Here is a 15,818-nt window from a genome sequence, read left to right on the forward strand (position 1 = left end):
TTGAAAAGCTAAGAGGACAAAATTTCATCTCCAATTAGAATCACCTAAATATCTATTGTAGAACTCGAGATATGGCTCTCCAAAGTAGGCACTAGCAATTTGAAGTTCTTCCTTTGCTCGCCTAGCTATCTTTCTTCTTTGCGCATCCCAAAATAGCTACATTCCCGCTCCAAATTCACTCTTCCTACAAATGCATGCTAAACGGACGGTAAAAGGCTCGATTTCACTACTTTCTGGTTCATTCCTGCAAATAAGACAAAACAAACCAAAGTAGCATATTCGGGGCATTTCGTAGCATAAACTACGATAAAAGCATGGAATTACGTGCTGAAAATAGGCTAAAAAGACTATACATTAGGCACGTATCAGGTTCTACAACCGTCGCAAAAGTATATACGACCCCGTGATAAACGACGCACCCAAAACCTTTAAAAACCGCCATAAAAGGTCATTTTCGACCGCCACCGTAGGGATTTTTTCTACTAGTGTCATGGTCTTAGCCCATGGTAGATGTTAGGTTTCGTCGTCTATGTCCATTACAGACGTTGAATATGGCCGTCTAAGTCCATTCTGGACGTTGAGTTTAATTGTCCCGTAGCAAAAATAAAGGATCCTGCTATATATCATCGACATTGTACTAATTATCGTCGACAATTAATGTAAATTTCCAAGTTTGCCCTCCATAATATAACTTCATATCCGTCTCACTAAAATGCAATTTCCGTCTCACTAAAACACAAGTCAATTTCCGTCTCACTAAAACACAAGTCAATTACCGTCTCACTAAAATATTTCAAACAAAAAAAAAGACGGTTTTTCAAAAAAAAAAAAAAGCGGGATTTGTAATTAACAACATGAACGAGAACGATTTTAACAACGATTTCAACAATGAAGCTAGTAACGAGGTGAGTTTACGATTTAGTTTTGTCTAAAATTTATGTTTTATTATCGATTGATTCCCGAATTAGGATAGATGCCTTGATTGTAGACGGAATTATGATAGATTTCTTGACGGAATTAGTTGAAAATGCAATTGGAAAAAAAAAATTAATTGCCGTCTTTGTATTATATATATTTTTTTTTTTCCGACTCGTTTTGTATAAAACAATCAAAATAATTAATTACCTTTGTATTATATTTTTTTTAGTTTTTATTTTTTCCCGACTCGTTTCGTATAAAATAATTAATTATTAACTAATTTATCGAAATGCGTGCGTAGGTGAATAACGATGGAGACAGTATTGATTACTCAGATCATTTTACGACTACCAGATTATTTGCATCAAGTGTGGAAGCATTTAATTGGGCATTTGAGATTGGACTTAGACTCGGGTTTGGTATAAAAAGAGCAAGAAACAAGAGAGTTGGTCGTAACACGAATTTGACACAAGATTATTTTGTTTGTCGGATGGGTAGAAGAGGTCCCGTAAATAAGGATGTCGATTCTTTAATGAGGGCTAACACGGTTACCGCGTGGTGCAAATGCAAATTTTCAGTGAAAGTTGTTGAAATACAAGAGAATAAGTGGAAGCTTGTCATGAGATCCGGGTTTCATAATCATGCTTTAACGTTGTATTGTGACGGCGACTGATACTTTGCAAAGTTTGATGAAGAAGAGTTGACTTATATCGACGCCCAAGTTAGAGCTCACGTTAGACCGGCTGTTATTAGTGCGGGTTTGCATCAGCGGAATCCGGAAAAGTCAAGACTTAATCGGCGATAAATCTACAATTGTTCTCAGAAAGTAAGGGTCGAGGAAATAGATGGGAGTAACCCGACACAAAAGATGCTAGCACTTGCGGTTCAGCATAAGTACGTTCATTATTGGGTCACTGATCAGGAGACCGATGAGCTAACCCACGTGTTCATGGCTCGCATCCAGAAGCCGTTAAGATGTTTCGATCATACTATTATGTGGTACTGATCGATTCCACGTACAAGACAAATTTATACCGTCTTCCGCTTGTTGAGATGGTTGGAGTCACACCCGTCGGGAAGAGCTTTGTCATCGCGTATGCTCTTGTGAAGCATGAGTCCGAGGATGGATTTCTGTGGGTCTTACGGAAACTGAAGGCCCTTATCAATGATGTCGTTCAACCTAATGCTATTGTTACTGATTGCGAGGCAGGTTTGTTGAACGCGATTCCCACTGTTTTTCCGGATTCGTCTCACTTGCTATGTCTTTGGCATATATATTCTAACGTTGAGACGAAAGCACTTGATCTCACGTGTCGGGATAGTTGGGCTAAGCACATAACTTGTAACTTATTTCAAGCGGTTGTCGAGGCGGAGACCGAAGATAAGTTTAATGTGGCGTGGGGCAATTTGGCAAGGCAATGGGCGGGAGTGACGGCTTATATTGAGAGACAATGGTTCCCGCACTTGGAAAAATGGGCCAAGTATAGAACGAACAAGATAACTCATTTTGAGAACACTTCTACATCCCGGGTTGAGTCGGCTCATGCGAATTTGAAGAGATGATTGAATAGCGCGAAACTGGCCATTGATAGCATCTGGATTCGTTTTCATTCTTTGATGGAAACGCAACATGTTGAGATCCGACACTCGTTCGAGTTATCTAGATCGAGGCGGTTGACGGGGATTCATCGATTATTTTCCAGACTTTCTTATAAAATATCAAAGAATGCCATCATTGAATTGCGTGGAGAATTCGAAAGAGGTGCCAAGATGACGGAAGATGCCTTGATGATCGATTGCGGTTGTGTAAAGGCTACTACACTTGGTTTGTTATGTGCTTGTTCACTTCATCGCATTACTAGAAACGGATCTCGGGTCCCTGTTGATGTGTTACATGCACTTTGGAGTAAGTTGGAGTACGTTGGTTCCGAGGCTATGCCGGCTTCTGACGATGATCGATTGGAGGAGTTATTCGATGAAATTCGGAATGCAGATCCGAGTATGAGATCATCCATGTTCGATGCCCTTTAATCTCAGATACATCCGGATGAGGAGGATATAAACGAGCCTCGGGTGAACGAGAACCGTAGAGGACGTCCGAGTAGGGGAACTCGTAGAGAGCCGTCCGCCGTTGAGCATGCACGAGTTCAGGTTCGATTAGGCAGAGCTATGCCCCAAATAAACTCGTCTTCCCAACATACTCCGTCTAGTAACCCCCGTTCCACTCCGACGGTTCATGTTAATCCGTCTACTACTCCCCGTTCCACTCCGACGGTTCATTATACTCCATCTAGTACCCCCCGATCCACTCAAACGGACCCCGGTACACCGTCTACCACTACTACCACGAGTACGGGGAGTTTCAACACATCGCATTGCGCACCTCTTGAGGTAGACTACACTATTGGTCATTCGAGGTACTTTCCTTATCTTGACTTTTTGCCTTCCTGGTTTCTCGAGTATCTAGAAGTGTGGTATAATCCTTCCGGAGCCGGTCATTGTGGTTTCCGAGTTCTCTCACATGCTATTCGGGGTGACCAATCTCATTTCACGATGGCTAGAATAGATTTACTTAGGGAAATCCGTAGTCCCCTTTACCGTGATCATATTTATGGCCCGATGAGATTTGATGCGGAGGTAGTTAGAATTACATTTATGGATCAGATACCGTGTGGCTCGGGTCATTGGATGGACAATTTCGATCTATATGGTTATGCTACGATGTATAATTGGGTGATATGTTGTATTTCTTCATGGAAAGATCAAGAAGGTCACCGACATTGGAGTAGTAGTTATACTTATTTGCCTTTACGAGCCCCCACCGGAGTGCGTATCTCATATGGTGTCTTATGGGTATTACATGCGGGAAATCACTATCTGAGGCTCCAGGTACGCCTCTTGTCACTTATGCCTCCAATAGCCCCTTGTTGGGTACATGGTGAAAGCGTAGCTCATTATAGTGGCATGTATCGACATCAACTATCTTTATGGCGCAGTTTCAAAATCGGATCTTAGCTTTTTTTATCCGATTATTGTACCTTATATTTTATTTATCCGATTATTGTACCTAATATTTTATTTATCCGATTATTGTAGTTTATAATTTATTTATCCGATTAAATGACTTAAAACGTAATTTAATTTAATATGCAACGATATTTAATAAAATGACTTAAAACGTAATTTAATTAAAACAATCCTTAAAACATAATTTAACATAATTTAATTAAAACATTCCTTAATTTGAAATACAACGACATTACATAAACCACTTAAAACATAATTAGAACATAACTAAACCCTAAACCCTAAACCCCAAACCTCAAACCCTAAACCCCAAACCTCAAACCCTAAACCCATACCTCGTTACAACGATTATTAATTAAAACATAACATAATTAAATAACTATCGAACTTAATTATTTTCCGATGATGAAGATGACGATTTCTTATCTTCTTCATGATCTTGAGCCTCAATTTCTTCAGGTTGGGTAGCCATATATTGAGTCAACAAATCATTGATGTAGACATAAACATTTCCTAGGTTGATGAGCACTCTACCGGCACATAAGTCTGATAGTTTTGGGTAATCGATCACGGTGAGGATGCGCTCAAAATATGTAAAGAGATCATTTCTTAACCTGCGAAACTCCCACATCTTCTCGTTTACTGCTTCATCAGAAACAACCTCATCTCTAACTGTTGGAGTTAGAATTTGATCCGGGTTTCCGGATAAAATTATACAAAGGCTACCAATTGGAGGCTCTTCAAGCATGTGCCATACAGTGGCACTGGGAACCACTAATTCAAGTCGAGAAACTAGAACTGGTAAATTTTGAACAATTAGATCGATTCTGCCTTGATAACCTCTGATTTTTTTGAGTATTTGTGAGAACCATTTTAGTATTGTAGCGAGTGAATAAGATTGAATGTTGTGATTGAAATTGACATAGAATGACCTATTTATAAGTTATGATATTAGTACGGAGTATTTTATAGTATGAGAATCATACTCACTACTTTTACCTTGTTTTTTTAGGTTTGCCGGGAAAAAGATTGCCACCCTCTTGTTTGGGAGAATGTTCATCATATTGAGGGGTGAGTTTCAAAAATGAAAATAAAATTGCACGTTTGGTGAAAATTCCGTCAGTTGATTGTTATTGCAGAACTGAAATATGGTAGTAAGTCACTTTGTAAATTTACGTTGATCGGTTAAATTGCTATCCTTAAGATCTGAATCTAAGAATTTTGGGTTTTGTAAGGTAAGTTATCTGAAAACTATCAGACAATCTCATCTAGAAAACTGAGTTTATATTTGTGTGCTCCCGTGTCTCTCAGTGTCAGATTTTTTCCCTAGAGTATGGCCAGAGGCCAGATTACCGAGTAAATATATTTCCAAAGTGTTACGGAGTAAAATTTACAAAGGTTTAGAAGAAGTAATGTTTGACCAATATCTACTAGCTAGATCTGTACTGGTTATTGGTGTCAGACTGACTATCGTTTTGCTGTAAATAAAACCGCAAAGAATTTTTTGAAAGTGACGGGTTTTGAACTTAAGTCATGACTATCATCACTCGAATTCTGTAACACCACATATGCATTTACAGGGCCTTTATTGTCAACATTGGGGATTTGATGGAGAGATGGACTTACATGTGTAGATCTGGACGTTTTGCAATGTTCATTCGTATAGAACACTTTCTCTGTTTTTCTATTCATTGATTCTGTTTTATGATTTGCTTGTAGGTCAACATTGCACAGAGTGAATCCAAAGGGAAATGAACGATACTCAGTAAGTTTAATTTCTCCGCTTCGTCTTTTATCATTTCGCTTCTCTGTTTTTTTCTTCGTTGTCTAGTGTCCGGAACTTCTATATTTCTATGAATATTTGCGATCGCTATCCGACTGTGGCAATTACAAAACGACGCAGTCGCTTTTTTTTCGTGACCTCATGCAGATATTGTGGTAGAGTGCTTAGAAAGTTGTTGCAATGAATCCAATCCCCCAAGGTACTCACAATTTCTGACCTCAATACGACTCAAGTCCTACATGCGACCCAACCATCACTTGCTGATGAATTGGGTGGACCGGGGTTTTAGGGTTTAAGAAGTGATTACTTAAATATCTTTTGGAGTAAAACGAGCTCAGGCTAAAATTCCTTTATCTTGTCGATTGTAGATTTCTTCCTATACGATCTGGAGACTATTTCCAAGAACGGTTCAGGCTTACATATGGCGATTAGGGCAACCGACAAGAGACAATTGTGTACCAACTCTGTACCTTTTTACACGTTCTTTTCAGACAAGAAATGGCCATTTTGTTGATACACTTGTGGCATGAGTACTATCGTTTAAGGGTTATTAAACGAGCAAATAAGATATTAGCGCAAAATAAGAAATTAGGGCAAAAGTATGACGAATCATTAGTTCATTACCATACTAAAATTAAACAGAAATTATAATATATCTACTGCAACAATTCAATCGATACCTTGCAAAATCAGATTAATCGTATAATGAATAAAAATCATTCTACAACATTGCTACACAAACACTTCAAATTAATATCTGAATTAATCGGACAGTACAAAAAAACGGATCAATTAGCATCCCACAAGAAAGAGTAATCACGACGTGATTTAATAAGTTCTACCAAACTTGGCTCCAAAGTTACGGTCTTCTTAGTTCGGTCAAACTTGGGATTATTGTCGTCGTTGATTGAGTTCTTGCATGCCTTTAGGGTTTTGATGGTCTTGTTCTTGCAATGCACGTTGGTGACATTCTTGCTGATCTTCTTCTCCTGGACCACTTTCCCGGCGGCTAACTTAGCGAAGCATCCAACTGACGACATCGATTTAGGCAAGGTGATGATACGAGTGAAGCTTCGTTTCTTATGAGGATTGTCAGGAGATGGGTACACTATGGTGACCTTCATCTTCATACTAATTAGCTTTTTTGTTGTATGTATTTTTTGTTGTATTTAGTTGTTATTATGGTAATAATGATAATAATTTGGAGGAAGATATCACATGACCTATATATAGGGATTTATTTTACTACGCTCTTACTTGATTACCAAGTATTTCCTAATTTAATTTTATATTAATTATTATTTAATTATCTCACAACAATTTTCCCCGTTGACAAAAAAATGGAAAGTTGGTGTATGTGCGTATATCTATTACTTTTTGTTGGTTTAGTAATGGAGTATATTATGGTAAGATTAGCAAGAGATTCTCACTAATTATGGTAAAAATGAGTTTATACTTGAATATTTGATGAGAATCTCTTGCAAATCTTACCATATTTAGGTTATTAATGTGTGCCCTTAGGGCAAACATTAGAAAAACCCTTATTATTATTATTACAATTATTATCTACAGAAAAACTAATCACGAGGGTTGATTAATGTTATGAGATGTGAATTTTAGTGATTTTTTTATATTATAGAGAAATGATATCATTTTATAATGTTTTCTCATACAGCTAGTCTAGCTATAGACGGATATATCCGTCTATAGCTAAAGACGGGTCAAATAGCTTGAAAGTGGTGACATTTTTGGCCCCACCACCCCACTTGGTGCTTGTTCTATTAAGAATGTGGTATTGTATTTGGTCCGTCTTTAGTTATAGACGGATATGTACCGTCTATAATGAGATTTTGTGTCTCTCATCTAACTAGTATAAAAGATGGGTTTTTTCTTGGCTTCCTATTGGCCAATGATTTTTAGTAATTGAAAAAAAAAATTAGGTAGGACCCTCCATGTTCATCACAATCTTTAATTTCTCTCTCATTTTCTTTCATTTATTTAATTACACTTTATGAAAAAAAAAAAAAAAAAAAGGTGAAATCCTCACATATTCATAAAAATACTTCACATTGACAGTAAAAAAAATAACTTAAACTTATAGTATAAATCAAATTATAAACATACAAGTACCAATTCTCAATCTTTTCAAAAATAAAAGAGTATTCTAAAAAAAAATATTACTAACCATTGAAACGGAAGGTTTGGGCACAAATTTTTTTTTTCATGTGCTTCAATTTGCTTGATAAAGAAATTTTTGTAAACAAGAAAAAAAATGAAAAAGAAAATACACAACAAAAATATACTCCGTAACATAATTAGTAAGCAATATTAAATCTGGACAAAATATTAAACCCTTTTTACGATCGGTATTATGGGAATTTTTTTAATAAGGAAGTAAGTTAAATTTGGTGAAAAGAATGAAGAAGATGGACTCAGGATGATAATAGCCGTGAAATGAAGCGCAATAAGATATCAGGAGTGGTACTATTATCAAAAGAATTGAAATGAGTGTGTTTTATTGGTTATTTATTAGGTGGATCAACTAGGGTTTATAGAGGGTAAGTACTCGCAAATTCGACCCATTCATTGTTTAAGTGATGTTTTGATTCTAGCCCATGACTTATCCGACTTAATTAACCCATTATTTATTTATTAGAATGGACAAGTACATATGTTAGTGTGTTACTTAAACATATAACTATTGCCTTAAATGACATTATATAGATCGGGTGAAAGTATAAGTAAGATTATATGAGTTACGGGTCGAGTTAGGATTAGTGTACGGGTCGAAATGAGTTTTTGATACCAATTTTTGGGTCGAATTTTTTTTAAATTTTTTTTGCACTAATCTAATATTAATAATTAAATCAGATTTATCGCTTACGTTTTTTTTAGTGAAACAAATATAAAAATTAGGTTTTTCTTATTTTCATTTATAAGATCCATACTTATTTTGATTATCTCATAATAATTGCATTGGGTATATGGGGTTGGGGAATTTTATTTTCGGGAGTTGTTTGATTAGTCGGTACTCATATTAATTAAGAGAAATATACCGCCGAGTAATATGTGAAAAAATTATTATGTTATAGCATTGTTTGATTAATCGGTATTCTTATTAATTTGATTTTTTGGAATTATCATAAAACCGAATTTTTAATTGTATAATTTAAAGTATTATTATTAATATTTAATTATGATATCAATTAGATTATATAAATATTAGCTTTTTAAAAATTATATTAGTGACTTATATGTTTTACATTTACATTTAAGATACATTTATCTTTGATCAAGAGAGTCGGGTGGTGTTTCAACCTAAATTAACGTATTATTTCGGCCTAATTGGGTCCTAAGTCAAGATTTGTCGGACGTGACCTACAAAATGACAAGTTGGATCAGGTCAAACATTAACAGGTATACACACTTCAGTGTTTACCATATTTCAAATTTATTTTATCAACTTACTCAGTACTTATCTTTCGTATATAACGAATTAACGAGTATTAATGCATTAAATTTTACATTAATAATGATAGATTTAGGTACAGTTTTAACTGGAGCCATGACGGTGATAGGCTGCATATTGCCCGCATTACACTTATGCCTTCAGATTCCAGTGAAGTTTAAGTCCACTTCAATAGAAGGCAATCCTTATTGCTATTTATTTTGCGATGACAATAAGCAAAAGTCATGGCCAGCTCATATCTAAAGTGAGGATTTATATTCCAAAACCGGTCTTCAGTCATGGACACTTTTATATGCCTATCTCTAGGGTTACAAACAAACAAACCCTGAAGCTATTGATCTGCGACAATAATAAGCGTACATCGAGTAAAACAACCAACGTAGTTTACAATGAAATTTCTGGGTATTTAATAAAGTTTTAAATTATTTATACATTTGTAGCATAATTTGCATCGTATGTTAGTGATTAGTAAATAGTAACTGAAACTATATGTACATCGAATTTCCAATAGTGAACTATTTATATTGGCACGACATTGCACATCTGATCACCCTCATTTTTTATGCTCCTGTATTTAATAATAGCAGTTGTTATTACGACCCGTGTATTTTTTTGCACGGGTTTAAAACTAGTATTATTTATTGGAAAGTTTTTTTTGTCACAAAGATAGCACTCCGTAGTAGTTTATTTCTGCCTCAATGTCTCAGTCTGTAAAAATGCAACTAACAACATTAATTAGCGCCTCAATGGCTCAGTTTGTAAAAATTCAATTGTTGGATTCAGGAGCATAGAAATTCTTGGTTCATGCATTGAAGCCCCAAACCAGATCAATGAATAAAACTCTAAGTTGCTGCATTGACAAACTGAGTAATTCCCTCATTACTGGGTTTGCTAGCAAAAATCGTTGTTGGTACGACGGATTGAACATCAGTGAGATACAGGGAGAGCATGTTAATTGGAACATTTAATAATTGAACATTTAATCAAATTTACGGCGCAGGGGGACTAGGAATGGGCGGTGCTATCACATCCGTTGGTGGTTAGGTGTTTCAGGGGAGTAGGTGCAGTGGTTGTGATAAGTAGTGGTGTTTAGCCGGTGTAGATGATTCTCGGCGCAGGGAGGGGGCGTGCAGAGAGGGTGGCCGGTGGAGAGAGGGTGGTTGGGGATTGGGAGGATGAATGTACGTTTTCTAATTTATTGGTTTTTTGTTTCTCTCTTGGGGGTGTGAAATGAGAAGGATAAATTCGGATTTAACGGAAAATATGTGTGAGATTAAGTAAAATAATGTGTGGGATTTAGCACGTTCCAAAAACTAAACACACCCTCACAAAGTCACAATACACAAAATCTCATTATAGACGGCACATATCCGTCTATAACTAAAAACGGGTCAAATACTATACCACATTCTTAATAGGACAAACAACAAGTGGGATGGTGGGGCCAAAAATATCACCACTTTCAAGCTATTTGACCCGTCTTTAGTTATAGACGGATATAGCAAGACTAGCGGGTCAAAATAAACAAACTCCAAAAGTCCGAACATCTCAAAAGCCTCTCACAGTCGAATAGACGAACCATACAAGATGTGAACTTGGAATGTCATTTGCAGCTAAGATTTGAATAGAACAATTACATTTTCATGGATTCCCAACTAGCATGTCAAAATGAGCAGTCAAGAACATCTCAATTGATGCCTACAGACTACAGAGATCCAAATAAGGATTATAAAGCGAAACTACACAGCAAAAATGACAAGCAGATGATGCGAATTATTATACTTCCTTGCACGTCCTTTGCTCAACGGCGTAGTCATTGGGAGTGTTCCTTTCGAGTGTACCGATGCATTTGTATATGCATTATCAGATTATACCACTGAGCAATCAGCATACAAGCTCATTCATTTATAAAAACAGAAGTGCAGCATTGTTCATTCATTCATAGAGGAGATGTTGCATAAATGTATAACAGTTAGTATAATATATGGATAACCATCGTTTGCTGCTTAGATTTGAAAAGAACAATCACAGTTTTATGGATTACCAGCGACGTCCCTGCTACCACGTCAAAATGCGTAGCCAACAACATCTCAAGTAAGTAACCAAGTCGGATCATTTTTAACAATATATAATACACTATGCAGCATGTAAGCTCATTCATTCATATAGGAGAAATTGCACATAAAAGTATCTAGGCATACGACATAAGATAATATAAACTCGTATCAGCAGTTTCGAGCCATACACAAAGCCAAGGGGATGCCAAGAAAAAAAGAAGCTACAAAATATGCTAGGAATAGTACGATTTCTCACTAATCAAGCAGCAAAAGCAATGAGAGGCAATTGTCATATTCAAGGTTGGTTGACTAACAGCGAGAGGTTCTTCCCAAAACCATTTGTAAGACGAAACATAGTACTGATAGTAGGAGAAATATTCTCGTATTCATGGGAAATCCCTCAAATCACGGGCTCCGTATCCTTTGGACAATACCAAGCTCTCAGAATATGTTTCCTGTCGAAAATAGTGGCGCGGTGATTTTTTTAACTTCTTTACTTGGCAACTAGCTATATTATAAGCCATGTTTCCGCAAACAAAATAGCCACCATCGTTCTCATAATAGAACACCTTTGGATAGTGATAGGAACAATTGATAAGCATCCGGAGTTGATTTCCCTGAAAACCATAGAGTCCACGGCCCCTTTTCGGTTTCTTGTTCTAACACCCATATGTTGGACGTTACCTTGGAAATACTAAAAACGGCTAATGACCCCCCAAGAAGATACAGAAACCTGTCGAAGCGTGTTTCGTCCAAAGTAAATGGCAGTTCCAAAAAGTCAATATTTTCCTTATCAAAATCAAAGGAACCAAGATGACTTGGTTCATGCCTATCAATTGTTTCGTCCAAAGTAATCATTATCTGCAAGCCAGTATGTTGCACTTCAACTAAAAGCAACCCATTACAGCTACTTTAATAAACACGAGATGGGTCTGGCCTTACCCGCGGTGGAGGAGAGAAGTCTAACTCACAAGCCCAAGAATGCTCTTATCTCCCAAAACCAATTGGCGATGTGAGAAACACCCCTAGGCCTTATAAGATAGACAATCTCTCTCTTTTTCACCGATGTGGGACTCACAAGTGGATTTATACTCCAACATACTTGCAATATGGAACGAGTACGAATCGGATTTCCTTAAAATAAGACCGGTATTTTCGAGAGTTTCAGCCTCACGAACGGTCAACAACCACCCTTTATCTCGAAGGCCCCACAATCTCTCGAGGGCTACCAATAACTGATTATTCCCAGAATTGAATTTACAAAGTTGAAAATGCATGTGAATGAAATCAGGGTCATCAATAATAGAACACCAAGATTTACATACGCACCTAAATTTTAATAGAGTTTTGGCCGGCAATGATAATAAAATCTGGGTCCAAACTTCAGGTGGCAAGTAGTTGAATTCTGAAATATTCCACAGATTTGATGAAGCCGTGTGATTCTTACTGCTCTCCATTGTTTCCATAAAACTATGGTTAGCAGTAAAAGCAAGAAGTTGAGGATGGGCGATTGCCGATTGCCGATTGGTATTAAACTTTGGGTAGATTTACAGTTTTTGGCTGTTGGTGAATAGGTGTTCGTTAGCACACGGACGGGCCAAAACTTAAAAAAATTGTTCGGTGAGATTAGTTTGATTATAACGGGATTAATTTGATTGTACAAACCAGCATAAGCTAGCCAATTCCCAAACCAATAGAGTCGAAATTTCTGATGTTCCTGATACTACGGTCATGGATTCTAATGCAAAGGAGGACTGTGATGTGATTCCTGGTGTGAGCACTATTAAGGAGGAATTCCAAAGTGACATTGGCCTAGGTCTTGACTTGGATATGGAGCTTTGTTCGTCGCTCTTGTAAACGGCTTTGATGAGCTATGTAACGGCTTTCCTCCTATAGACGGTTTTATCAGTAGCGGCTTTGACGACCTTGGACACACTGATCTTCCTGATTTTGATTTCAACATGGAAAACAATGAGATTGCATGGGTTAAAGAATCTCTCAATTTCTCAACAGCAACAGCCATGCTGTCCTGAAGTTTCCTAGCTCGTAATGATTAGTATTAATATTAATATTTTATTAATTAATTTATAGGCCTGTATAAACAAGTATTGGGTTTTGAACTAAGCAGGTATTGGCTGGTTTGAAATCTAGCTCTCGAGTTACGGTTTTTTTTCTAGTAAGAAATATTTCCAGAGGAATGAGCTTTTGGGTGTTTTACTGCTCATTTTCTATACATCTTTTCAGTATATCAGGACTGTTCTGAATTCTGATACCAAAAAAAAAAATAAAGAACTCCAATGCCAGAACATCTCAAAAAGTCCCTTGCAGACGAATCACGAATCACGAATCACTCATCACTCATCACTCATCACTCACATAGTTATACAAGATGTGAAACTGTAAGCATGTCAAAATGAGTAGCCAAGAACATCTCAAGTAAGTAACCAAGTCGGATCACTTGTAATAATATATAATACACAACACAGCATGTAAGCTCATTCATTCATATAGGAGAAATTGCACATAGAAGTATCTCAGCATACGACATAAGATAACATAAACTTGTATAGCAGTTTCGAGCCAAACAAAGCCAAGGGAATGCCAAGTAAAAACAGAAGCTACAACAATATGCTAGGAATAGTAAGATCTCTCACTAAGCAAGTAGCAATTGACATATTCATGGTTAGTTGACTAACAGCGAGAGGTTCTTCGAAAAACCATTGGTAAGACAAAACATAGTACTGATATATGGAGAAATATTCTCGTATTCATGGGAAATCCCTCAAATCCCAGGCTCCGTATCCTTTGGACAACATCAAGCTCTCAGAATACGCTTCCAGATCAAAATAGTAGCTCGGTGTATTCTTCAACTTCTTTACTTGGCAACTAGCTATATTATAAGCCCTGTCCCCGCAAACAAAAAAGCCACCATCACTCTCAATATAGAACAACTTTATTTGATGAATAATGCAGTCGAAGAACAATAGATAAGCATCTGGAGTTGATTTCCCTGAAAACCATAGAGTCCACGGCCCCTTTTCATTGTCTTGTTCTAACACCCATATGCTGGAAGTTACTTGAGAAATACTAAAAACGGCTAGCGATCCCCCAAGAAGAAACAGAAACCTGTAGAAGCGTGTTTCGTCCATAGTAAATGGCAGTTCCAAAAAGTCGATATTTTCCTTATCAAAATCAAAGGAACCAAGATGAGTTGGTTCATTCCTTTGGTAATCATTTTCTGCAAGCCAGTATGCTGCCCCTCGAAAGAACACGGCTTTTGACAGAGAATAAAGCTCACGCATACTAGTAATGTTCAGATTTTTAACAGTCCATAGTTGATCACGGAGTGAATAAACTGCAAAAAGTATCTTTCTAGGCGGTATACCCGAACTATTTTCAAATGCAAACGCAGCCACTTTATAATCCTTACTATCAGGGGCAAACCCTAACAAATACCAACAAGTGTCGAGTGGGCAAGTGGGAAGTAGAAACGATTTGCGAATACAAGGGTTCCACAATCTCCATTCTATATGAGAACCATGTTGTACCACTAACAGCAACCCATTACAGCTACTTGCCATACGGTAGCGGTACGAATCAGATTTCATAAAAATGAGACCGGTGCTTTGAAGAGTTTCAGGATGACAAACTGTCAACAAACACCCTTTATCTCGATTGATCCACAAACCCTCGAGGGCTACCAATAATTGATTATTCCCAGAATTGATTTTGCAAAGTCGAAACTGTAATTGAATGAAATCAGGGTCATCGATAATAGAGCACCAAGATTTACATACGCACCTGAATTTTAATAGAGTTTTCGCCGGCAATGATAATAAAATCTGGGTCCAAATTTCAGGTGGCAAGTAGTTGAATTCTGAAATATTGGTCGTGAAATGTTGGTGAATGTTTGATGATGTTGCGGAATTCTCACTGCTCTTCATTGTTTCCACAACACTATAGAAGTATTTGGCAGTAACAGCAAGAAATTGGGATGAGCGATTGGTAATAAATTGTTGGTGTTGGTCGTCTATACTGGACAGGATACCGTGGTGGGTTAGGAGTTAGGACTTAGGGTATTTAGAGCTTGGCCAACCCGAAACCAGCCCCGGATAGAGAAGGCGCTGTCCCGGGATATGGACCAGGCCGGGTGGAGGTGGAGTCGGAACTGGTCCGATTAGTAGAGCTAATTGGCTAAAGGGCGGGTTTTGGGTGGGGCTCGTTTAATTTACTGGATTCGTAGCTGAGCTGGGTCGGACCAGGCTACAAACGGGCCTGTTGAGCTGGCTCGAGTATTATGTGACCTGTTAAAACTCGACCCGCCCAGCCCGTTTTTCGACCCGCGTCCAGTTTGAGCCGATCCGAAATGACCCGTAATTTTAGGGTTGAGACCCAAGCCGTTGGGTCAAAGGTAAATCATGAATTTTATTAAAATATTAATATTTATATATTATATTTTAAAAATTATTGTTTTTATTACTTAAAATTACAAATACAACTAAAAAGTCAATTCTATATAATTTTTATAATATTTAATAATAAAAAAATTATTATAAAAAAATTA

The 15,818-nt window shown here is 37.1% G+C and overlaps 2 protein-coding genes across 2 annotated transcripts; both read right to left on the reverse strand.

Annotated features, from left to right (window-relative positions):
- Positions 1-11,809: 11,809 nt before the first annotated feature.
- On the reverse strand, positions 11,810-12,711 carry LOC141587303 (uncharacterized). The gene is made up of 2 exons (XM_074408757.1): positions 12,357-12,711; positions 11,810-12,141 (listed from the first exon to the last, which is right to left on the reverse strand). The coding sequence occupies exons 1-2, from the start codon at positions 12,709-12,711 to the stop codon at positions 11,810-11,812; spliced, it is 687 nt and encodes a 228-aa protein (XP_074264858.1).
- A 1,311-nt stretch (positions 12,712-14,022) lies between these two features.
- Positions 14,023-15,198, reverse strand: LOC141587313 (F-box/WD-40 repeat-containing protein 1-like). Its single transcript, XM_074408768.1, has one exon. The coding sequence runs from the start codon at positions 15,196-15,198 to the stop codon at positions 14,023-14,025; it is 1,176 nt and encodes a 391-aa protein (XP_074264869.1).
- Between the last annotated feature and the right edge of the window lie 620 nt (positions 15,199-15,818).

The sequence above is a fragment of the Silene latifolia genome, chromosome 1 (genome assembly GCF_048544455.1).
Source record: "Silene latifolia isolate original U9 population chromosome 1, ASM4854445v1, whole genome shotgun sequence".
NCBI lineage: Eukaryota > Viridiplantae > Streptophyta > Magnoliopsida > Caryophyllales > Caryophyllaceae > Silene > Silene latifolia.

Coding starts and splice junctions, on each gene's coding strand:
- LOC141587303 (XM_074408757.1), bottom strand. CDS start 12,711: ATGGAGAGCAGTAAGAATCACACGGCTTCATCAAATCTGTGGAATATT. Junction 12,142..12,356: donor GTACTCGTTCCATATTGCAA/GTATGTTGGAGT, acceptor GGTTGCTTTTAG/TTGAAGTGCAACATACTGGC.
- LOC141587313 (XM_074408768.1), bottom strand. CDS start 15,198: ATGAAGAGCAGTGAGAATTCCGCAACATCATCAAACATTCACCAACAT.